Below are 24,514 nucleotides of genomic sequence, written 5' to 3' on the forward strand. Positions count from 1 at the left end.
AGGTCAGGAGAAGGATTTTAAATTCAATCCTGGATGTTCTAGAGGTTTGTTTTAAGTGGGCGTTAAAGGATATTTCCTGATCAAAAATAACTCCTAGATTTCTGACAGTAGTGCTGGAGGCCATGGCAATGCCATCCAGAGTAATTCTATCTTGGGATAATGATGTTAGGAGGTGTTTAGGGCCCAGCACAATAACTTCAGTTTTGTTTGAGTTTAACATCAGGAAATTGTAGGTCATCCATGATTTGATATCTTTAATGCATACTTGAAGTTTAGCTAACTGACTGGTTTCATCTGGCTTGATTGATAAGTATAATTGGGTGTCATCCGCATAACAGTAGACATTAATTGAGTGTTTCCTAATAATATTGCCTAGAGGAAGCATATACAAGGAGAAAAGAATTGGTCCAAGCACTGAGCCTTGAGGAACGCCATGGCTAACTTTAGCGTACTTGGAGGATTTATCGTTGATATTAACAAATTGAGATCGATCAGAGAAATAGGACTTAAACCAGCTTAGTGCGATTCCTTTAATGCCAACTAAATGTTCCAGTCTCTGTAAAAGGATGGTATGGTCAATAGTGTCGAATGCAGCACTAAGATCTAATAAGACAAGTATGGAGACAAGTCCTTTGTCAGCAGCAATTAGGTCGTTAGTAATTTTCACCAGTGCCGTCTCTGTACTGTGATGCTTTCTAAATCCTGACTGAAAGTCTTCAAATGGACTATTCCTATGTAAAAAGTCACATAACTGATTAGCGACTTTTTCAAGGATCTTGGAGAGAAAGGGAAGGTTAGATATAGACCTATAGTTGGCTAAGACCTCAGGATTGAGGGTGGGTTTTTTCAGAAGAGGTTTTATCACAGCTACTTTAAATGACTGTGGTACATAACCTGTTAATAAAGACATATTGATCATATCTAGTAATGAAGTGTTAACCACGGGTAAAGCTTCTTTAAGTAGCCTTGTTGGGATGGGGTCTAAGAGACGGGTAGATGGCTTTGCTGAAGAGACCTTTAGCATTAATTGTTGAGTGATCATATGACTTGTATTTAGTGCCGCAACAGTTGTGAAATGAAACTGCAGTCATGGCTTTTATATTTGTGTTGTAACTTTTGTATTTGTGTTGTAACTTTTGTATTTGTGTTGTAAATTTTGTATTTGTGTTGTGGCATTTGCATTTGTGTTGTAGCGTTTGCGTTTCTGTTCAACCGTCTCGGCCACCGTAGATGTTGATGCATTAAAATGTTGTAAAACATGTTATTATAATAAATCAGTGTCATTAGTTCTGCAGGTATTTGGTCATACATTTAAGTATTGGACACATTAAAATGACCTGAGGATGGCGCTAGATGGAAAGTCAGAGGATCACCGAAGTTATTACAATTTATCCTCAGAGGAACCTGAATGTCTGTTGTTGAGATATTTCAGTCTGGACAGACCAGTACTGCCAGCCGTAGAGCCACGCCAGTGGCAGAACACGTTCATAAACGAAAACAAGATCATAAATTTACTCACTGTGTTTGTCGTCCTGAAGGTTTCAGCTGCAGGTTTGTAGTTTCTCCTTCACATTCATTTTGCACCTTGACATCGTAAAGTGGTTCATGCTGCTCTTATTACTGATTGTCCCTAGAGGTTTCTGCTCATCCTCACACTCTCACGCCTCTCTTCTCTCCTGCTTTATTTTTCATTTTCCAGTGGTTTTCTCCACTGTCTCCTCAGTCTTTAACTTGCTACAACTTCAAAACCAAGTGTGAGATTTTGCCTGTTTCAGATCAATCGCTGCTCCTTCTGCCTGTCTGCTTTCATTAGGAAATCTGTTTCCACACTGCATTCACAGTCCCATGAGAGACTGTGTATATATATATATGAGATTACTACTGTCTCAGTAACTGTTAAAGGGATTACCATGCAAGTAGATGCAGAGATTCATGGTCTTTGTGCGCTTTGATGATCCCCTGACTTTTCATGTATCGCTATCATCAGCTCCAAAATTCAATTTGTCCAAGTTCTTGTGATGTCACAGTGACTTTTCGTATACATAGTTGTCTTCTGATTGGAAGGCTCTACAGATGTTTCATAACCTAAGTTCATACGACAACTTTGGTACGTGGTCCTCCCCCAGCTTTTCCCTCAACCCCTGTCTTGCGCTCTCATTGGCTCTTGGACTCCCTGACATATCCAATTATTTAGCCTGCTAGATATCTTGGATGTGTCTGAGAATGCATTGTCTTTGAACAGTTCAAACATCGCACTCGAGCACCGATTTAGGATCGCTGATTTGGGAGATACGATTTGGGAGCACCGATTTGGGAGCGCTGAGCCAACGCTGATTAGCCCCTGATCTGGGACTTAAAAACTAGGCATTAGCAACCAGTTTACACATCACTAAAGTCTTTACCAACTAAGACATTATGTAGGTTTTTAATGATTCAGCCTAATTCATTAAATCACTACAGTTAGTTGCTTGAAACATTGGAAAAATGTTATGCGCAAACTTGGAGATGGATTTAACCCAAGTCTGTGGAAAATGTGCTGTTTTAAACAAAAATCCTGAGTTTGGAAACTCTGGCTCTGCCCATGTTGATAATGCCTAAAAAATAATCTTGCATTACAAACTTCTGAGACTTATCTCTGTCATATTCTTGCCATTGCTTTTAGCTACATTTTTGGCTGTATTTTTCTTTTAATAATCTACAATTTTATTCCCTTATTACACTCATGTATCTAAAACCCTAGTCTCGCTTTGCCAGCCCCTCCTCCAACGCATGCTGAAGGAAGGTCTGGCTACTTCACATAGCATTCGGGGATGGGAGGAAAACATGCTCTGGTTTAAGGGCATTTCTTTAAACCAATGAGAATCGTCATGGGTGGTGCTAAGCTCCGCACAGAGCCGCTGCAAAATAGTCGTGCGAAAGAAAACTCTGATTGGACAGATGGTCTAGCTAGCTGTCTGGATTTACCCTGCAGAGATCTGAGGAGCAGTCAACAATAGTCCTCATAAATCCACCGGAGTTTAAAATTCCAACACAAAGAAAGCGGAAGGAAACGGAAAATACATCCGGCGGAATTTCGTGCTGCACCGGAGCCATCCCGAAAGTGGAAAGGATATAGACTAGTAAAACCCATTTGTAAAACCCTTTGAAAATAGCAATAAGGTTGCCTTTTCTTGCCTAGAAAGAAGCGTGACACAAAATTAATAATTCATTTCCGCTGTTCAGGGATCCTGTTTTAATTCTGCGTTGTGAGCATCACCGATTCAAGAGGGGCTTCTGCCTTTTTAGAAATGATAAATGTGGGGAGCAGTGGAGTCTGAGTTGTGGTGCTGAGAGTGGATCCTGAGGGCAGCTTCGGTTATAGAATGACAACTCCTCTCTGCTTTAAAAATGTTCACATTTCCAGAGCGTAGGGGTTGTAAAACGTGTTCATCATCCTGCATAATGTGTCTCTCTGCTCTGATGGGATTTTTTTTTTTTCCTCTCGGTGAACAGCTCTGTTTGACCAGAGGGCCCCGCCGACACAGTTCAGAGCCAAATGTGTATCACACAAGCAGGTGGTGATATCAAACACACTCTCCCCCTCCCCATCAGAAACAAATACTTTGTTTTGAGCTCTAAGTGTCACATCCTGTCTGGAGAGGAGAAACAAGTCTTCATTCTCCAAAGATTCATCAGTCATCATTCCTGGCTTACTCCACACAATAAATGGAGGGACAATCCAACGTCCCCTCAGTTTGTGGCTGGAGGACAAAAATACAACAAAAATGGAAATCGAATACCCACATCCTTCTCTGCACATGAAAGTACCAGGAGTGAAGGTCGACACGGACATTTAGAAAAAACAACAAAGCAAGTATACTTGTAGAGCACATTTCTACGCAAAAGAATAAGAGAAAGAATAAGAACAGACAAATACTCAAAGTAAAGACGTAAGTGCAAGGTGGATAATGATTACAGCAGTGGTGGAAGGAGTATTCAGATCTTTTACTTAAAGCCATAGAGCGTAGTTTTTGTCTCCCCATTGAGGAAGTCTTAGTAATGACAACAAAACTGTCGGCGCATTCACATGACACAAGCCTTCCGTGAGCCTTCCTCCACACAGTTGCTAGTAGCCAAGGAGGACACGGATGATGAAAAAAAACATGATGCACTCTTCAGAAGAGGTGATTATCTTCTCTCGATTTTCTGTGCCCGAAAGTCGCCGAACGACACAATCTTCTGCCATGCTGAGAAATACAGAGACATATAAGTAAAGCTTTAAGTAAAAGTACTAATACCACACTGTGAAAAAACCTTACTTAAAATAAAAGTATTGCATGTAACATACCTGTCACATAATAAACATACTTATTTTAACCCAAACCACAATCTTTTCCTAAACCTAGTAGTTTTGTTGCCTAAACCTAACCGTACCTGGCACTTAGAACAATAATGCCAAAGGTTCCTGAGTCAGAGCCCGATAAAAACACTGGTTTCAGCTGTTTGAATTTGGATTGCACGTGAGTAGTTGAGTAGTAGTTGGCATTTGACATATTGTCAGATTCTTCGTCTCAGTTCTTTGTTTGGATCTTTCCTGATCTCATCCAAGAAGCTATTTTTAAACTGTTTTAACCAGGTGTGGACCTTGTTTTAAAGGTCTCACATTCTGCTCATTATAGGGTTCATACTTATATTTTGGGTGTCTACTAGAACATGTTAACATGCTTTAATGTTAAAAAAAAACTTTATTTTTTTCATACTGTCTGTCTGAATGTACCTGTATTCACCCTCTGTCTGAAACACTCCGTTTACCCTCCTGAAAAAGCCCAGTCTGCTCTGATTGGTCAGCAGGTCTTCCACATCTGCACTCACTGTAGCGGCACTTTCTACTTAAAAATATAAATATATATATATATATATATATATATATATATATAGTTGTGACATCATAACTGTACGTAATGGCTTGTTTAAAGGCACAGTTTCTGAATACGGGCTGTGTGAATTGAGCGTTTTGATACTTTAACAGTATTTTTATAGCACTTTGACTGGATTTATTATTCAAAAAAAGACATGGAAATCTTACTTTTAACAATATGGGACCTTTAGGACCTCATTACACACCGATACATTGAGAAGTCTGGCATGTTTTGTTTACTGATAAAATGATGTTTCTATAGTATTTATATGACTTTATATTCACTTTGACACACTGCTGAGCTGCAGGTGAGCCAGTTTTTTTTTATTTTTTTATTTTTTTTTAAATGTTTATTGCAGATCAACATTGGGTTCACTGTTTTTACATGTTGTTATTCATACAAAAACATCAATAACAATAAGCAGTAACCAAGAACATACAATTGTAATTATTTGGCGGATTCTGAATACAATTATGATGATGCACCGTGGCAAATATCAAGACTAAGTTAAGAGACCAAAAAGCAAACCAGGAGTCAAAAGAGGGAAACCGCTAATCCTACATTATCAATATATGTGACTCCTCATCACTCCGCTTCCTCCCTCAGACCCCTTAAGTGTTCCAAAACCGGTCTCCATGCCCTATCAAACACATTCTTCCTCCCTGCAATCATGAATCTGATCTTCTCCAAGTGGAGGACTTCTCCCAGCTCTCTTAACCACATCTCAAATGAAGGGGCAGCATTGGACTTCCATAATCGCAATATAAGTTTTGTTGTTTTTTTTAGCCAGTACCGTACCCAGATACACTGGCCATTTGTCCCTGCCAGAGTTCAAAGCAGTGTCATTTGTAGACCCCAGAATGGCGACAAGGGGGTTGGGTAGCCACTGCTTCTTGAAGGGTTTTGAGTAGAAATCAAATACAGAAGACCAGAATGAGTGGAGGTTAGGGCATGTCTAAAATTGGTGTGTGAGGGTGCCCTCTTGGTTCTTACTTATTACAAAATGCTGCTATACTGGGATACATCTTGCTTACTTTTACTTTTGAGTAATGCAACCTGTGTATTACTTTAAATTGTATTAGAGTGAGCCAGTTTCTTATTGTGTATTGTGCTTTCTCTTACCGTAATTTGCCAAACGAACTCCGTCAGTCTAAACTCTGATCCGTCTCAATCTGTTCTCTGTCTGAAACCTACTCAGCACAGGCAGATTTCAGATTCTCAGTTCTTCAGCAGGTCTCTGTTGTTTTGCTTCCTGAGCGCCAAGTGGAAAAGCTTCAGATATTTGACAAGTCGAAACCCTGACCTCCAGAGTACAGGAGCTCTTTCAACACAACTTGTTCCGTCTCAGTGTGCATGTGTGAGAGAGTGTAACGCATAAAAAAAGTGAAAATAGAAATACAGAAAATACAGTCAGAATAACAGGAGCGCGCTATCCCTTAAATCATTGCTGAATTCAGTTTGATGTATTTCCTTTGCTGGGTCTTTGGGTATCATCTCAAAGACAACGCCTGCTCCAGAAACACTGCTACTTAAGATTTCCATTTGAGAAAGTTAATTTAAAAAAAAAAAAGCTGTAAGGCTGAACATAGTTTTTAATATACAGTGTGGTGAACAGGGCCGCCTTAAAGTACCATGGGCCCCGGGGCTACAACTTTTTCAAGGCCATCGCCCAAGCATCATCACGACTCAACTATTGCCCCGTCCAACCTGCACAAACATTAGCCACGCTTAATTTGCATCAGTGTTCGAACTATACCATGGCTTTTGGGGGAGCCCACTTTTTTTCTTTTCACCGGAGGGGGGGTGGTTGTGCGATTGCGACTTACAATGACTTACAAAGATACACAACAGCTACAAGTGTATGAACTATACAGGATTGACCCTATTATACTTTATCGACAGGAATTGATAGGTCAAACAGCAAACAGCCACCCACAAATAGTCTCTAAACAAAGCATCAGGCTGTCTTTGAGATTTCACATGAACAACGGTTAAAGTTACTCAGGCTACCGAAGAATACCATAATTCCTCCGTTCAATTAGGCTCAAGCGACGCACCACAAGCTTCCATCCTTAACAAACAGCCATCGGCTCTTCCAGTCTCTCCACTGCTGGCCGTTCCAATTTAACGGGAGAGAGGAGCAAGAGGGGTTAGGATCGTGATCGGCCTCTGACGAGCTGTTACCACCACCATCTTCAGCCAGAGAGGACATTATTTCTTCAGCTTCTTCTTGCGTTGTCACCCCGGCGGGAGGTGTGCTAACAGGGCTTGCAGCAGGTGAATCGGTCATGCTATTAATGTCATCGCTACACAATTTCTTAGTAAAAGAATGAATGAATGAATGAATGAATGAAACCTTTAAACCAAAATGAATTAAACTGCCTTGTTGCCATGGCTATATGAGGCTAACTGCAGAATGGATTGAGAATGGCCTCCAATGTTTATTTTTTCTACGAATCTTTGCATTAACATGTACTAAAACATGAGTTGAATTTGCACCACAGCGCCGGAACACCACCATGATGCTCATGACAGGAATAGCATGTATAGTTATCTTTATTGAAGTGAATTAGGTTTAAATCGCCGTCATGCATGAATGAATATTTTTGCAATTTTACACATAATAATCCACAATGATCACATTACACAAAACTGAAATTTTGTCAATATTGTCAATATTTTTAGAAACCTCCCAAAATTTCACAATTCACGTTTTCAGGGGAGCCCATGTCTTAAGGGGAGCCGAGCTCCCCCATTGTTCGAACCGTGATTTGCATACAATAATGCATCAACAATCACTCATGACTGCAGTTTAATTTCACGACTGTTGCGGCACCGATGTCTAAAGTGTCCACAAGTGGTGCAAACATAAGAATTTAACATAAATCAGTCACTAACAACCGCAGGTATTAAAGTCTGTTCCTACCTTTAAAATGTTTTCCTCCTGGCTTTATGTGTGGCAAACCTGATTAGATTAATTCCTTGATGCAAATTCATAACTGTACTTACAATAGTTAGCTAGTCTCACATTGCTCCATCTCCACAGCGCTGTAGAGTAAGGTCTGGCTCCCCCACACATACATTCTGGGCTAGGACAAAAACAAAAGCACTCTGGGTTATTTGCATTTTGTTAAACCACTCACAATCGTCTTGGGCGTCGCTAAGGTCCGGACGGAGTTTGAGAACGGCAAAACATGGAGAGCGGAAGGGGACAGGACATCCGGCCCGTTAGCCTGATGTCACCCTCTGTGCCACTTGATGTTATTCGTTCTTGTACTGCAAGACTGTATTATAGAATAGTATAGAAAAACCTGGACAAAAAAGAGGTGTGCTTCATATTTTAATGTTCGCATTTCCAAACAATAGGCTCACTTTGAACAACTTTTATCTCTAACTGAGTTGTGTGTGTTTGCAGGTGTGCTGTGGTTGTCGGTGGTGTCCGAGGTGCTCTACATCCTGCTGCTGGTGGTCGGCTTCAGCCTGATGTGTCTCGAGCTGTTCCACTCCAGCAACGTCATCGACGGACTCAAACTCAACGCCTTTGCCGCCGTCTTCACCGTGCTGTCCGGTAATATGGGACGCCTGATAAGACACACACAACCTTTCAATACTATTTCTTCTTTGACTTTTCAATGCACCTTAGAAATAGGTGAAGTTGTGCAGGAAAGACGGACATCACATTCCTCTAACACATTCAGAAGTGCCCTGAGGATAAGCAGGGAGACTGATGCAGATTTGTAAGAGGCCGTCCAAGGTCAGAAGTTATCCTCTGGAAGCCTTCGCTGTGTAGGATTGTCGGATTTTTTCTCTCAACTCATGTTAAACCTCTTACACAAGAAGTTGGCTCTGTGTCCACCATGTTGCACACTGCTCTCCTTTTCCTCAGGCCAACTGACCCCTGATTATTTTAAAAGCACATCTACAGGCTTTACGCCGCTCCTATTCTATACTCATCACACCGCAAGTGATAGATCTGAATCACAGTTCTTAATGACATGAGATGCTAATGGAAATCCTTTACCAGGAAAATAGTCCATCGATGTCTTCAAATCAATATCATGGCAGCCTTTGTTAGCGAAACAGGATCAAGGCACACACGCATACTTTATTATTTTAAGTAGACTAACAGATTCCTCTTTTTATTGAAAGATGTAAAACAAAAAACTCACTTTTCTCGACTTCAAGTTATAATTATCATTAACTTATAATTTAAAGATTATAATCTTGGTTAATATTACAAAGGTAATAATTACAAGGTACTGTAAAAACACAGTAAAATAGATGGACCTCGTGTGCGCACACACACACACACACCTTAGAGTCTATCATCAGCGTGTCAAGGTTGAGGAGAAATTATGCTCTTTTTATGGTGAACTGTAAATCTGGAGCAGCGGAGTTTTATTTACGATGCCACACACACACACACACACACAGAGATTACAAACACAGACACGTGGCTCTTACTCATCACACATTTCCACGTGTGACACACACACACACACACACACACACACACACACACACACACAGGTTGTGATGTATAGCTGCTGCATTAATGTCATTGTGGCTTTTTTGATTTACCGTATGTTGATGAGTGATTGTATCCCTGTCTTTTAATTGATTGGGTGTCTCATGTTAAATCACTTGGTTCTGTTTAATGACTAATTATCATGGTAACGTGTTCTGATTTATTACTAATCATATGTTAAGCTGCAGCACAGAGGCAAAGTGATTTACCGTTGTTTTGTTAATGGTAATTATCACGGCAGATTATGTGCTTGTGCTGAGGGTTAGTGTTGTTATGTAAGGTTGAGGAAACGCGCTGAGGATGTAGCTGCACTTTTTTTAGAGCCTTGAGATTAATGGCATTCAAAAGTGTAAGTTTGTGAGAGGAAAAGGTCATAGAGTCCCTCATCCTCTGGGCAGAAAAAAGTATCTACAGCACCAGTTATGGAAATCCAGTTATTAGTTTTTAAGATTCCTTTTTATTGTAAAGGGATCATTTTGTTTGTCACAACAAATTATGTGGCAGTTCATTCTCTAGTCAATTAAAGCTTGTTGTTTTTGTAAGTCCCAATATTACAAATGTATCCCACTGTGCTTTAAAAGTCACCCTCTAAGGTGGGAAAATGGCAATTACAAAACTAACAGTGTGCTAAAATAAACACGAGTCTACAGTCATGCGCACATGCTGATGTTAAGCAGATATAATGTTAACCATCTCAGTTTAGCGTGTTACCATGCTAACTTTTATCAAATTATCGGTAAACACAAAGTCCAGCTGAGGCTGCTGGGGATGTCATTAGTTCTGCAGTTATGTAGTTATAAATCAAACAACATACCAACAAAGTATTGGACGCCTTACAATGTTGACCTGACGGTTGAGCTAGATGAAAAGTCAGAGGTTATAACAATTCATCCTGAGGGGAACATGAATATCTGTACTAAATGTCATGCATTTCCATTCAATAACTGATGAGAGAGACACAAAGACACGTCCACATGAGTTGAAAATGTTTCAACTTGAGTGAAAAAAATGTGCGTGTTTCCCAGGGCTTTATGATACTGCTTCATAGATGTACCTTTATTTATACCCATTTGGGATTTTGTTTGACACAGACTGTGTGTGTGTGTGTGTGTGTGTGTGTGTGTGTGTGTGTGTGTGTGTGTGTGTGTGTGTGTGTGTGTGTGTGTTGCAGGTCTTCTGGGTATGGTGGCCCACATGATGTACACTCAGGTGTTCCAGATCACAGTCAGTCTGGGTCCTGAAGATTGGAGGCCTCACAGCTGGGACTACGGCTGGTCCTTCTGGTTAGTCCAAGCACACACACATGCCCCTACTTTTGATTAAAAGGGGCTTTGTTAAAATAACCCTTTATGATCACTAAAGGACAAATGTTTTACTTATTTTAAAATAACATAATATATAATGATCCAGTGATTCACTAAAATCATATCATTGGTGTCAGACACACACACACACACACACGCACACACAGGTGGATACACAGACCCTCTGTTCAGTCCATCATGAATCCTGAGTTCAGGATGTTGCTGCAGGTGTTGTTGCTGCTGTAGTGGAGCTGTAGGGGTGTGTTGACAGGTACACAGGGAGCGACGCAGCTGCTGTTTCTGGGATAATTAGCCAGACAAGACGCACCTTGATCTCCACTGCTCTCTGCGTGAAGGTAAAGCCGAGCGGCTGCAGCTGCTGTCTGAGCTCCTTTTGCTCATTTGTGGATCAAGGACAGAGAAGAACACGGAGCACTTTAGGACTTTCATCCACGCTAGCTACTAAACAGAACTTGTTTTCCTTACTGCTGTTTCCAAGGTTACTACTTATTACTTTTCTCCCTAATAATAACCATGTTTAGTTACTGTATATAGTAGTCAGCATTACATGTGGATTATAATTAGCCGCAGTAAACAATGAAAGAAGAAAAACTGTAAAAAGTCACAAGCAAGGATTTTAGGATGAGAAAATAAGAATAAAACGTGACGACGGAAAAAGTTAAATATCTGGAACATAAACCTGTTAAAGGTGATTTTCTCTGTCAGTCATTCAAGTGTTCATTTAATTTAACACCACGAGGGAGTCGTTCAAGATCGTTAAAGTGGAATAAAATCAGAAGGAATGAGAAATTTCTACCAGAGCAGGAGGCCAAAAAAGTCCTTCAGGATGAATAAAGAGTATAGATGTGCTCTATTCTGAGGGAGTGATGTTCTGGTTAAAGCTCTATAGAAACCGACCTTAGCTTCATTTAGAGCCTGAGGCAACAGCTGGCATACTAACTCTATAATGAATGGGCAATCAGTCAAACATATTCACTTCATTTTTTGTAACAGTTATTTGGTTTGTGGAGTTGGAGTGTCATTGAAAATCTTTACATGCACAAAATATTCCAGTTGTTGCCCTTATTTAAAAAAAAAGACAATATTCCTATTAAGCTGTTTTACATGGCTAATGGAAATGAATATTCCATCAATATTCCCTTTTACTTGCAGCTGTACAAAACATTTCTTTAAAGTTTTCCACTAGTAGCAAATAAGGGTTTTAAGATAAGAAATGTGGTGTCTATCCTCTATCCATCTAACAATTTGATCCAGAGTAAGATATCTTAACAACTACTGGCCAGATTATCATGGACGTTTGTGTGAAATATATGATCCCGCAGCTAGCACCAAAGCTCTAAGTAGTAGACTGTCCTTCAGACTGGGAAACACAGCCATTACTTAAACAAAAATGCAGGGAAAAGTAAGTGGGAATTGGGTCTTACCAGAAAAACACAAGTACATATTCATGATCCCCAGCTGATGATATCCAATGATTTTTAGTAACCACTCACCTTTTCTCTAGCACCACCATCAGGCCAAAATGTACACTCACACAATAAATATCAAAATCAGGCAGCAACGGTATGTTACAATTTATCCTGAGGGGAACATCCAATGTTGTTGAGACATTTCACTCAAAACCACAAATGCCAACCTCATGCGGAAAAGTCAGAGGATCATCAGGTTTTCATCGTCTGTGAACAATAAATGTCTGTACAAAATATTATACCAATTCTTCCCGTAAGTGCCAAGGTATTTTACTGAAGAAGTTACAACTTTGACCTGCTGATGGTAAAAAAAAAACATTAGGCGATCACCAAAGTTGTCAGAATGAACTATCTTGGGGAACATGAAAATCTGTCCCAAAATATTCAAGATATTTCAGTCTGGACCAAAGTGGCAGCCATCCATCGAGCCCCACCACTGGCATGGCTAAAATATGTCAGTATGAGTAGGGCGATTCACTGCTTCTTCTTCTTCTTCTTCTTCCCTCCCTGTGTCTCTCTCCAACCAGCATGGCCTGGGGTTCCTTCACTTGCTGCATGGCTGCCTCCGTCACCACCCTCAACTCTTACACCAAGACGGTGATTGAGTTCAGACACAAACGCAAGCTGTTTGAGCAGGGCCTGCGCGAGGAGCAGAACTACCTGGACCAGGAAGCGTTCCACTACTTCCGGGACCGCTCCCTCCAGTCCATCTCCAGCACTGTGGAGGTCTACCCCGGCCACGGTGGAACCAGAGCCGGGCTCATCGTTGGGGGGCCGAGTCTCGGTCCAGGACCGGGTCCTGGTCCCGAAAGGGGCAAGATGAGAGCCCCGTCAGCCACGATAGACCTGGGGGAGAACACAGACTCGCTGGGAGAGGAGCAGTGCTGAGCGATCTACGGGAACGTGAGGGTCGTGTGGGATGACGGGGCAAACTGTTCCTTTAGGTTTAAACTAGGCCACGGGGTTCTGCTACCGAATGAGAAAGCACAGCAGTCCTTATTTTCAGTTTGAAGAAGATTATTAACTCTTCAAGAAGAGACAAAGTCAGTGGAATAAATAAAATTTGACGGATATTTTCTTTATATATTAATGGAAAGTCAATATAAAGTGTGAAAAACAGACAGAGATCTTTGACTTTGAGAATTAAGATTCTTATAGGACCAAAAGCAGGTGTTCTCTAGCTAATTTCAAGGTGCTATGTGTAGTATTTCAACATCGATTTTATCAATTCTGATACACTAAAGTGGGCCAATGTAACAGAAGTGCCAATTACAAAACAATGGTGAATGCTGAAGAGTAACAGTAGCACTAATAATAATAATAATAATCATAATAATAATAATAATCAGTTCAGTTACACAGGAATATCTACCTTAAGTTGGCTAACATTAGCTACTATAAGCTACTGGTCATACCAGACCAAGTAAGACTGAATGTAGCAGCAAAATACTTGGGGTCTCATTTATAAACGTGGCGTACGCACAAAACGTGCGTATGCCACTTCCCACGCAAAGGTTGTGATTTATAAAAAACAAACTTGACGGGAGAATGTGCTGTCGTCCATGCAAACTCTGACCCATGCGTACCCACATTTTGGAGACAAAATAGGAATTGGCGACGCAGATGGTGAGGTGGTGAACTGAAGTCAGGCTGCAGAAAGTAAATGGGAATAACGATTACTTGTAATATTTTCAAGTATTGATGCCTCACGCACATTTTTACACAGCAGTGTTATTTGCGCAACAGTGATAATTGTTCCATAAACACCTCCAACTCAAATCTTAAAAATGTGTTTTTAATGTTTAATCGGTGCTGTCTCACCGTCACGTTGTCCGCTACGGAGCGCAGGAGGACGACTGCATGGAATGGATAGCATCAAATACCCTAGCATTAGATAACGGCAGAACACAGTGTAAATAACTAAATATATGTCTTTAAAACTGTGCACATATCATCAAATGTCAAAGTCTGAAAAGCTCTCGCGCAATCGTTACCCTTAATGTCCTCGTTATCGGTTCGAACTTTAATACTGTTCGTGACAAAACCTGCATAAAGAAAAGTGTGTTTGCCTATTACACTTTCTTTTGTCTTCAAATTGTATCTCAGGGTGAGGGATACCACTACGTGATGCTGTGATTTTGGCAAGGTGTTAACAATCACAAATTGTTGTAAACCTATAAATTCTGCGGTGAACCCGTGCGTAATGCTGCATGATGGCACTGCTGGCCCTGCAGGAAGGAGTACTACGCTAATAGAAGAATCAGGAGAAAAACAGACTTCAGGGACCATGACGACGACTGGCTAATATGCCGATTTAGATTCCCTTGGTGCTCTTGGATATATGTACTGAATTGGGTCCAGTAGAGAGGGCAACGTGCCGGAACGGTGCCATCCCGGTCCAAATACGCTACAGGTCCTCGCCACTCTGGGGGCAACCGGCTGTTTCCAGAGGGAAATGTCAGACAGCTAAGTGTTTTTCTTTTTAAATAAATATATATAATCTTATATTATCTTATTATATACGTCTGGAATATCGAAGCTGTCCCTGAGTGCCGTAATGTCTGCCGTTTTGGACGGTATTATTAATACATGTAGTTATAGATCAGGTTTCCCTACACTGTGCAAGAACAGGCCGACATTGTAAGTCAATTTGCAGCAATTCCTGAACGTCTGAGAAGTTTTTTGCTTTTTCTCCGCCAGTCATCATGATTCGGTGTAACAACTGCCAGTGTCATTCATATACTGATCAGCATTCACGAGTTGCTTTGCATTGACTATTTATGGTTAAAAATGGGCGCGTACAGGGCGGGATAAGAGGCTGATCCACGTACGCACACTTGTAGGTAATCTCTGATTTATAAAGGGAACATTGCTTACAGGTGTGCGTACACGGTTTTATAAATCTGACTTTTTTTGGCGTACACCATTTTGGGCTTTTGGGCGTACGTACACTTATAGTAAGGATCCTACACACAGTTTTATAAATGAGACCCCTGGAAGTACTGAATAAAGTTAGGGTGTGTTTTATTGCCTATTAATTAAATGTTTTATTTGTAACGGAAGGAATATGTTCTATTTATTTTATTGATATATTTTAGACAGCGCAGATTACAACTAAAGCCCATTTTACATATGCACTTCAATCCTGAAGTTATCCAGACATTACCCAGAGGAGCTGTATGTGAAAACGCAAACGTCCGAATCAGTTGGCCCGGACATTAAACAGACTTTACCCTGCCAGCTGCCTAGCACAAAGTCTGTGTAATGTCCAATTGAGCCCATGTGTGAAGAGATCAGCTCATTGTCCGGAGAATTTGGAGAATTCACAGCGAGTTGCAGTGATGATGATGTTTCTAATGGCGCTTACCCACTGCTAACAGATTTTAGCGATTAGTACCGCCTCATGCGTGAGGCGAGCGTGGCTGGTAGTCATAGCGACACCGCAGGAAACTGCCATGACCTAACGTGACACTCACACACAGAACGTTGAAGGTGTGTGTTTTTGTGGCTGTTACCACAGCCAGAAGACAAATGTTGTTTCAATAGAAGCTGGAGGCAGCAAAAAAAACCACCGCTGGCTAAACTATTTAAAAATGGGGGGTTTGCACACCCCCGTCCGTCGCTAGCAATGATGACGCAGTGATTAGTGACGATTCTCTCCGACCAATCAGTAGTCTGCAGGTTTTCAAGTCACCTTTTTGGGATTGCCTCAGCTCTAGTAGAGTAGAGCGAGTAGAGTCGAGTCGAGTCGAGCAGGTACCATGTAATGGAAAAAATGGTAAATGGTAATCTCTGTAAGGGCCAACGCCAAAATCATCAGTTATATACAAGGAATAGCAAGAGACTTTGTTGTTTATGACCAAATTACAAACCGGCTAAGTGGCCGCAGTGTAATCCGCGTCATGTCCTGCCTCCTGCACGCTCTACCCAGGTGCCACCCCTCGCCTAAACCAAACAGAGTATTTCCAGTAAGTAATAACGCGTCTGACACAAACAATCTCCTGTTGTGTGCTAGCTACATGTGTGAAAGGCTCATATGAGAAAACATAACAAACTAAAATTTTGAAATGTAACATTAGAAGAGAGCGTGGGTGGATATTTTGGATAAGAGAGAAACCAACAGTTGTGATTAGGTGTAATGCATGCAGAAAAAACTTGGGAGCTTTGTTAAAGTCATGAAGGAGATACGAATATGGGTAGTAAATCACAGGAATGTGTCACTTTTTTAGGAACACAAAAGAAAAGAAAAGAGAGAAAAACTTAATGAGAGGTTAGAAGAGCAGGAGCTAGCCCAGATGTGACAGCAGGACTTTGTCTTATTTAAACCAGCATCTTGTAGTCAGATGTAGTGAGTATTGCAGAAGAACTGCAGCGTAAAGGTATTTTACTGAGGTTTTACAGTCTGGATCCATTATTGTCTTTCATCCTTCCTGTGGTTCTTCAGAACCAACAGAGACTGATTCAGAGGTGGGGAAGTAGGGAAGGAAGGAGCATGATCTTCCTTGGGTTAGGAAACCTTGTGACAAACACGTTATACTACACATAGCACTTTTAAACAGGTCATGTCCAGGCCGAGCCCTATTTATGACGCTGAATGTAAAAACTAGTGTTAGGAGTTATTATTAAAAACTAAATGTCTGTTCAGCTGTGTTGATCCTGTTGGTGAAAACTGGAGTATAATGAGAACACGTTTGAATGCTTCTTCAGTCCTCAGCAGCTTTGCGATGGTTTTCACATTTAATTCTTGCTTCAGGACAAGCTGTGACAAGAAAGCCTGTTCACTTTCTAAGACCTAACAAATCAGTATTTTTCCTCTTTCAGTTCTTCTAATGGTGTGAATATTTGCCTAATATTATACCAGTTGTGTTGTGTTTTTAAGTTGCATGCACAAACACAATTCAAGAATGGTCCCGGCCTGTCGTGAACTTTCAAAAAAAATATTTAATTTACATGACAGCCTGCAGTTCAATAGCAGAACATTGTCACGGTTCAACAGCCTCCTCAGGCTCTTTATGCAGGTCGCTGTCCAGGTGCATCACTTCAACTGGACCGCCTTTCATTTTAGTCACAGAGCTCTCGGATTTAGTGAAACTTTTTTTGACATCAAACCATTCCCTCTTTGAAGACTTGACGCTCTGCAGTATGAAGTTCTTTTTATTCGTCGGTGACATTTTTGTTAATTACACTTTCTCACAAATTGAGCAGTTTGAGGGCATTGAGTACGTTAATGATCAAATGGCACAAATGTGCACCTGCTCATGAACAGGTGGGATCCATCGGGCTGAAACGAGCAATTTGTGACAAGTTGTGCAGTTGGGAGAGTCTGAATCCAACTTTAAACACTCTTACAAGGCAAAGGGAATAAAGTAAGGGCAGTTTAGCAAAATAATACAAAAATGAGCTTGTATGAGACCCATTGTCTATTGTCTCTGTATATTTAAAAGTAGTTAAGAAGCAGGGGAGGAACAATCTTTTTCACATGCAGCATTGACAGTTTTGAAAGGGCTTTGGGCAAATATTGACACCATGCAGCCTTAAAATAAATTATTAGAGCACAAAGCAAATTATAAAGGCTTTCACTCTTTCCCTAACACAAAGAAAGAAAGAAAGCTTTCCCTTCATGGAAAGATGGAAAGCGTCACCACTCTGACACTTGTGTTTGTTGGCAGGGCTGTGGGTTATAAATTTTTTGGGCCAAACCCATGACTGACAGCTCCATCACCAAAAGGTCAGAGGGTCAACCCTCTCAGAAAGTCAATGGGCTTCACCAGCACAGTGTCCTTGGGGAATCTGCTGCAGGGAACCATTGACCTCCGACCTCTCTGAAAACGAACGCCATAAATATGCTGTGTGTGAGTCTCAAGGGGATGTACACTGTACCTAGGAAATAAATGCTAATAGTAACTGAGCTCTCCAGATTTCAAAATGAAAAAGCTGGAATTGAGCAGTTGTTAGCAGCTGACCTATACATCACAGCTAGAAAGGCACTGAAGCATTGTTTCTTTTCAACTATGAGGTAAATATTTAAAAGATAATCTATGAATGTTTCTCTATTTCGTCCCTACTTTAGAAGGTAGTGAATCGCCGGCCTGAAGTAATGATCTAGAAGTCTAAAAGGCTTCTTTTTTCCCACTGCAGGAACTTGACAAACTGAAACCTGGAGCTTCCCATGACCTGAACTTCTCAGGACCTGTGAGGCTTTGGTGCATGGTTCCACCTAGTTCTACCCATTTGTAGCCACAATATGTGGAATTTGGTCACATAGCATTCCTTATTGTCATGGATGGATTACTGAACCGACGTACCGGGCACACGCACAGCTGCCCAAGGGGCCAGGGGTCCAAACTCACAAAACTACCAAAAACATACACATAACCACCCAGATTTACTACAAAGAGACACAAAATGATCACAATGAGACCCAAAGTTACTACAAAGAGATGCAAAGCAAAATGCAAAACAGAAGCAAAACAATCACCAGAGAGATGAAAAATGACCAAAAAACTGACTCTTTGCCCGGGACGAAAGTGGCCCGCCATAGCTAGTGCAGTGGAGAAGAGAAGAGCCTAGCGGAACAGTATTGATTGATTTAATTTAAACAAGGGAACATTTCCTCATTTAGGGCAGAAAAAAACACACCTGTTAGATCTCAAAAAATCTCTTGATTGAAGGTGCAACCCGACAGGGAAAAACAAGATCACTACTGGGAATTTAACTGATTATGAAAATAGCTACACTACCTCCACATTACTGGGAAATGTAGGCTAGTTAAACTATTAAACAACCTCTCCAACATTGTGTACACATTCTACAGTTTACACGTTACTAATACGTTATTAATTGTCGTGTTTGTCGTATTGCTGTTGCATTTCTTTCCCCTGAAAGTATCTGGAACTTGTATTTGTGCTGAAATTTAGTTCAAAGATTGTGTCCCCAGAGTTAGGGGAGAACAGTGGAAACAAAAGCCTGTGACAACGGTGACATGTTTAATTACGGGTTGTTAAATTCCTGTAGTGGAAAAGTGGAAAGCCAAAATGTAAAGAGGGCCCTAACTACAGGCTGAAATTAAAGTCATTTAAATGTAATGCAGACGCTGATTTGAAAATGTCACACCAAACAGTTTATGTGTTCATTAGCCAGAGTTAAATGAACAAACAGAGATAAAGGAAATTATGTTTTAAGACTCGATTAAGACACAGTTTTTCCAGCACTTTGGTTTTACGCATTTAGAAAAACAAAGTAATGAACTGAGAAGTAATCTCGTATTCACTAACACAGATGAGCCATGTCTGCAGTGAGGTATTCAAATTTGCGATGAGTCAGCCAGAAACCCCCGGCTTCTTCTACTGCTGTGGTCACTGCAGTTTCTCCTTTCTCAATCTGGATGTTATATAAAGCGTGGTGGATTGTAAACAGCCGGGATTAAATTGGCTGAGAGTTGCAGAAGTAAAGGGGAGGTTGCTAGGGCCGACGTAATCCAAACTCAAGCTATAAATCCTGCCTGTCTGTAAACTGCTGGTTGGTGGCAGGTCATGAATCCTCTCTGTATGCAGATGTGACGAATGAAAAAAAATGTTTGAATGTATTTATCTACATATATTTATCTATGTATTACACATCCTGTTTCCTGTCTTCTTTCTCAACTGGACTCAATTTGATTTCCTCCAGCACATTGAGCACATTACAGACACAGCATGCTTAAGTCTCACGTTATTTTTGACGTGTCCTCCACGTCAAAAATAACCCTGACATGCTTTGAAACTGCATCTAAAAGTGATAATTATCATTCAATCAATTGAGTATTTCATGAATTAAATGTATTATTCAGTTTATAAAAGGTTTCAAATGATGACAAATGAGGAATCAACAGGTTTGTTATCTCATGTCTAATGAGCATCACAGCTTCATTAGACCCAAGGCTGGATTAGCAGTCGGCCAAAGTTACCCCGGGGCCCCAGACCCCCGGGAATGCTCAAAGGCCCCAGGTTTACTGTGTGGCAACTGGTTTGGGGTTATTATAAATGTGTTTGGGAATACTATGCACTACCTGAAATTCCATTACCTTGCACGGCAGCTGGATTCTCCCGATATCACGCGATCACATATCACACGGAAATCCATCTCGTCAGGCTTCAAGTAATGCGTTTGTGTCTGTACTACCAGCTAACCGAACCAATCCGTGCGGTCGACGAGGAGCTACTGGCAGCAATGGCCGTGGTTTAGGTGTGTGTGATGGCCGCGACTGTTTGTTCAAAACAACAATGGCGGATGTGAGAGACAGATGGTACATCCAATCACCTGCCAGGTATTTTTTTGAGTGCCTGCCCTTTTCCAAACAGTTTCCAATGACTGCTTCTCAGATGGTTCTGTGTAACAAACCATCTGGCGTGTCAGGTTAGAAATTCCAGTGTCTTTCAATTTGTTCTATAATTGCGTCCATTCTGACCACCTCTGTTATGCAACGTACATATCTCGGTTCAAGCAGCGTGAGCCTTCATAAGCTTTCCAAATAAGCTCAAATTTTTACAGAAATAGCTACTGTAGTTGCGTTAGCAAGCAAGGTGCCCCGAAAGTAGATCCTTATAGTAATGCTATGTTATGTATGCTAAGTCATTTTCAATGGAAGCCGATGATATGATAAGCTACAAACTGACGCCCCAAAACTTGTTGCCGGGTGACGGGCATGACGTGCTACAAATCAAAGTTGAACTGGCCTCAACTTTTTTCAGCGCTCCAATGATGCTGTGACGCGTCAACCGATTATGTGTTTTTGTTTCACTGTTTCTGGTCCCCTTCTCTCTCCCGGTACGTTCCATCTAAAGAATGGAAGAAAAACCTCTTGCCGTAAGCCAGTTTCCATACACTTTTTACCTCGATACTAACGGCTAAGTTAGCTGACGCTGCACACAGGCATGCAATGGGGCATGTAAACTAAAGCTATCTCCACAGGTGCTCTTAACTGACAATTCATGGGCCATGTTCACAGACACACACGAGCCCATGACAACATAACTACATCAACGAGCGATTGAGTTACACTTCAGATTTTGGTTTTTAAACGCAGCAAATTTGTTGTAGTCGTTTGTGCAAATCAATTAATAATTCAAAGGAACAAATTAAGTAACGAGGGCACACGTTATTACTATAAATCAGAACAATTTGAGTGCACAATATCTAAATTTGTAAACTAAATTTTAAAATAAAATCAGCCCTGTTACCTGAACTTTTCTGATTTGTAGAGACCTCTAGAGATGAATGGAGCCCCATGCTGACCTGCCCTTATGGATTCCTTTCCCACGCATCCCTTACAGACGTGTCAGCTGGACTCACTTTGATCCATAATATGTCCACTTGCACTCGTGACGAATGGACGCTCTGAGCCATAATGGCCGGCAGAGATGCAGAGTGGGAGTATTAGCTAAGCAGCTAAAGCTTCTGTTTTGTAAAGGTGGAGGATTTATAACTAAGCAGAGACGCAGAGAGAGCTTCTGCCTTCCCCGTTACCACATACAGAGCTGCACACAGGAGGGGAGGGGACGTCATCTGCACACAGGGAAGACACTGGAGGTAATTTTCTGCATGATACCTTAAGTTAAAGCTGGCTTTCGTAGTTTATTTATCAAACATAAAGCATTTAACACATCACTTTCAGTGCACCAAAGGATTGTTTGTTTTATTCACTGGGCTGAGAAGACATCACTTTTTAAAAAACTTAATGTTAAATCTCTTCCAGCTGTTGGAGAAATATCAATATACTCATTGATTATACATCCAGGTGACCCATTTTATACACTTCATGTTTTCGAAATAAGACAAACAAAGCGATGAACTGTAGTGTGATGAATACTGGACCTTTTAGTCTACATTGTTTTGTTTTATTACAAAGATAAGGAACATGTAGTCAATGTTTCTGATGTCAATGATTTAATCAGTGTTATTGGTAGTATTATCTCAAGTGTAATTTCAATTTTGAACGTTATTTTAATATTCAATTTGACAACAGACCTTATAGGGAGATTATTTTCTCAACTGTTGTTTTCAGACCCAAACCTGTCCCAAACCCACAGTATGCATGTGGAGAGAGAGTATAAACCCAGTTTGAATGTGTTGACTCTTAAGAGTTCAGGTTGCAGATTATATTCATAACACAATCTGGCATATTTTAGGCTAAATCCAGCCTTGTTACACACACATTAAATACAAAAGTTGGTTGTTAGAAAACATTACATATACTCATTCTTGTGTTTACATGTTCAGAGAAAAGAAAATGTAGCACCTTTAAAGCAGCATTGATTGATTTTTCGGCCTCTTGGGGGGCAGCACAAAAAGCTGTAAACATAAAATTGGCTTAGTCATTGTTGGCATTGTCACAGCCCAGCTCTAAGACTGCGACAAAAGAAGAGACTCACGGGTTTACTAAAGAATACAGTAATTTATTGACGAAAACATAATGAAACCCAACAAATAGATGGGAGGAATCTGTAAAGTCAGTGGTGTAGGGAGTGGAAAAACGGGCCGAGGTGTGTGCCATGCCGCATTTTCAGATGAATGGACGTCTCAACCCTCTAAAAAACACATTTTCTCGTTTCCTCTCTCCTCGCATGATTTCCTCGGTGGGACGAACGAAGAAGTGAAGCAAGTGAAGAAAACGTGGATGCAATTCAATGACCTGGGACGTACCCCTGAACAGAGAAAACACAGCTACAACAAAGCCACTGTTAAACCAAAACGATCATCTGAAAGATGCTAAAAAGCTCCATAAAGCTGAGACTACTGACGAGTTGATTAATATTTTTCTCTGGGTTCGGCACAGTTTCCCCAGTTTGGCAGTTATTTGATCCATTGTTGATATACAATTATTAATTGGTGCAGCTTTGAATTATGACAAAACGTCATATTTGATGAGACGTGGGTCAAAACTTGAATTTAACTTCGTAGCACACTCCTAGTTGATACATGATGCACTTGCACAGTGTCCAAATAATGACAGGAGCCTCTTGTTTGGCACTAAATGAGGTGCAGCACAGTCTCAGTCCTTGGAGAATACGTTAGATGCATATTTCTGTGCTGATCCTGGGCTTAATGGGGCTTGGTGATAGCAATGCTTCATCTCAAGGTGCTCCTGCATTTTTCAGTCTGTGCAAACAGGCTCGCTGTACAGTATGACCTTCTCTATTAATGACAACACGACATTAAAACAAGAGCTTTTTTTCTCTGCACTACACATCACTGGGCATACAAATAGACTGGTCAGAGAACATTCAGAAGAAAGAGGGAAACAGCTTATTTTTCATCATCAGAAAATAGGAGGCATTTATAATGATACAATTCAATTACAATGGGACATCCCAGAGATCAATACCCTTTATTCTCATGAATTGAACTGCCCATCCTTCAACCCGGACTCTCCACTTCTAAGGCTTCTCAGAGGGTGATCAATGCGTAATCCTTCTCATTAACTGTGACTTTTATGTATCTGATCAGAGGATAGCTAGATGTTATAATTGAATGTGAATATTTGATTCAGCTGATGCTGCAGCACTAAAATGACATTTGCAACAGAAAATATATTTTAAAAAAGAAACCCCAAGCTAACAAACTTTGCCTTTTTGCAAGCTTGTTAGCTCACTTGTTAGTCCACAGAGCTCCAAACCACCAGTTGACCTGCATGATGAGCCTGCAGGAAACCTATGACTTTAAAGAGCAACTTGCTGGTTGAATTTCACACTAATTGTATATTTAACCTCACCTATAAATGATCATTTGACAAAGCAAGATTTTTTTTATGTCTTACAAGACACGGGTAGAATTTCTTTTCCCCCTGCATTGCATCAAGTTACACAAGTGAGTCGATTTCCCTGACTTGGACTGCGCATTGGTCCGAAGGCCCATTATTCTGAAACCCCAGTAGTTTGAAAAATGTCCTATTGGACAAAAAGCCCATTATCTCGTAAAACAAAAGCCCACTGCTCTGAAGGCCTGTTGTTTTGAAAATACAAACTCTGGAGTTGGAGTTTAGTGACTGCCGGCCTTACTACTTTTCAGACTCCATTAAAATTTTGCTCACTTTAACAGATAATGTAAATCATAAGGTATGACTCCTAAAGAAAGACATTATGGCTGATATTTTACTTGAACAGCTCTTCTGTGAACTAAGTTCAATAAATAAAAGTGTGCTTTTATTTTTGAGAAACGGGCTGTCTACTATGGGCTTTGGGTCCAATGGTAAGTTTTTCTATTATTTAATATTTACTATTGGGGTTTCGGAACAATGAGCTGTAGGAACAATGACCC

The 24,514-nt window shown here is 40.7% G+C and overlaps 1 protein-coding gene across 1 annotated transcript in view; it reads left to right on the forward strand.

Annotated features, from left to right (window-relative positions):
- gsg1l (gsg1-like) overlaps positions 1–13,265 on the forward strand; it is a 34,214-nt gene extending 20,949 nt beyond the window's left edge. The window contains exons 3-5 of the mRNA XM_078269671.1: positions 8,314–8,466; positions 10,598–10,709; positions 12,748–13,265. Of these exons, the coding sequence (XP_078125797.1) occupies positions 8,314–8,466; positions 10,598–10,709; positions 12,748–13,108 (626 nt within the window). The 3' untranslated portion in view covers positions 13,109–13,265. The remainder of the gene's footprint in view (positions 1–8,313; positions 8,467–10,597; positions 10,710–12,747) is intronic.
- Positions 13,266–24,514: the final 11,249 nt, after the last annotated feature.

Source organism: Sander vitreus, chromosome 15 (genome assembly GCF_031162955.1).
Source record: "Sander vitreus isolate 19-12246 chromosome 15, sanVit1, whole genome shotgun sequence".
Taxonomy (NCBI): Eukaryota; Metazoa; Chordata; class Actinopteri; order Perciformes; family Percidae; genus Sander; species Sander vitreus.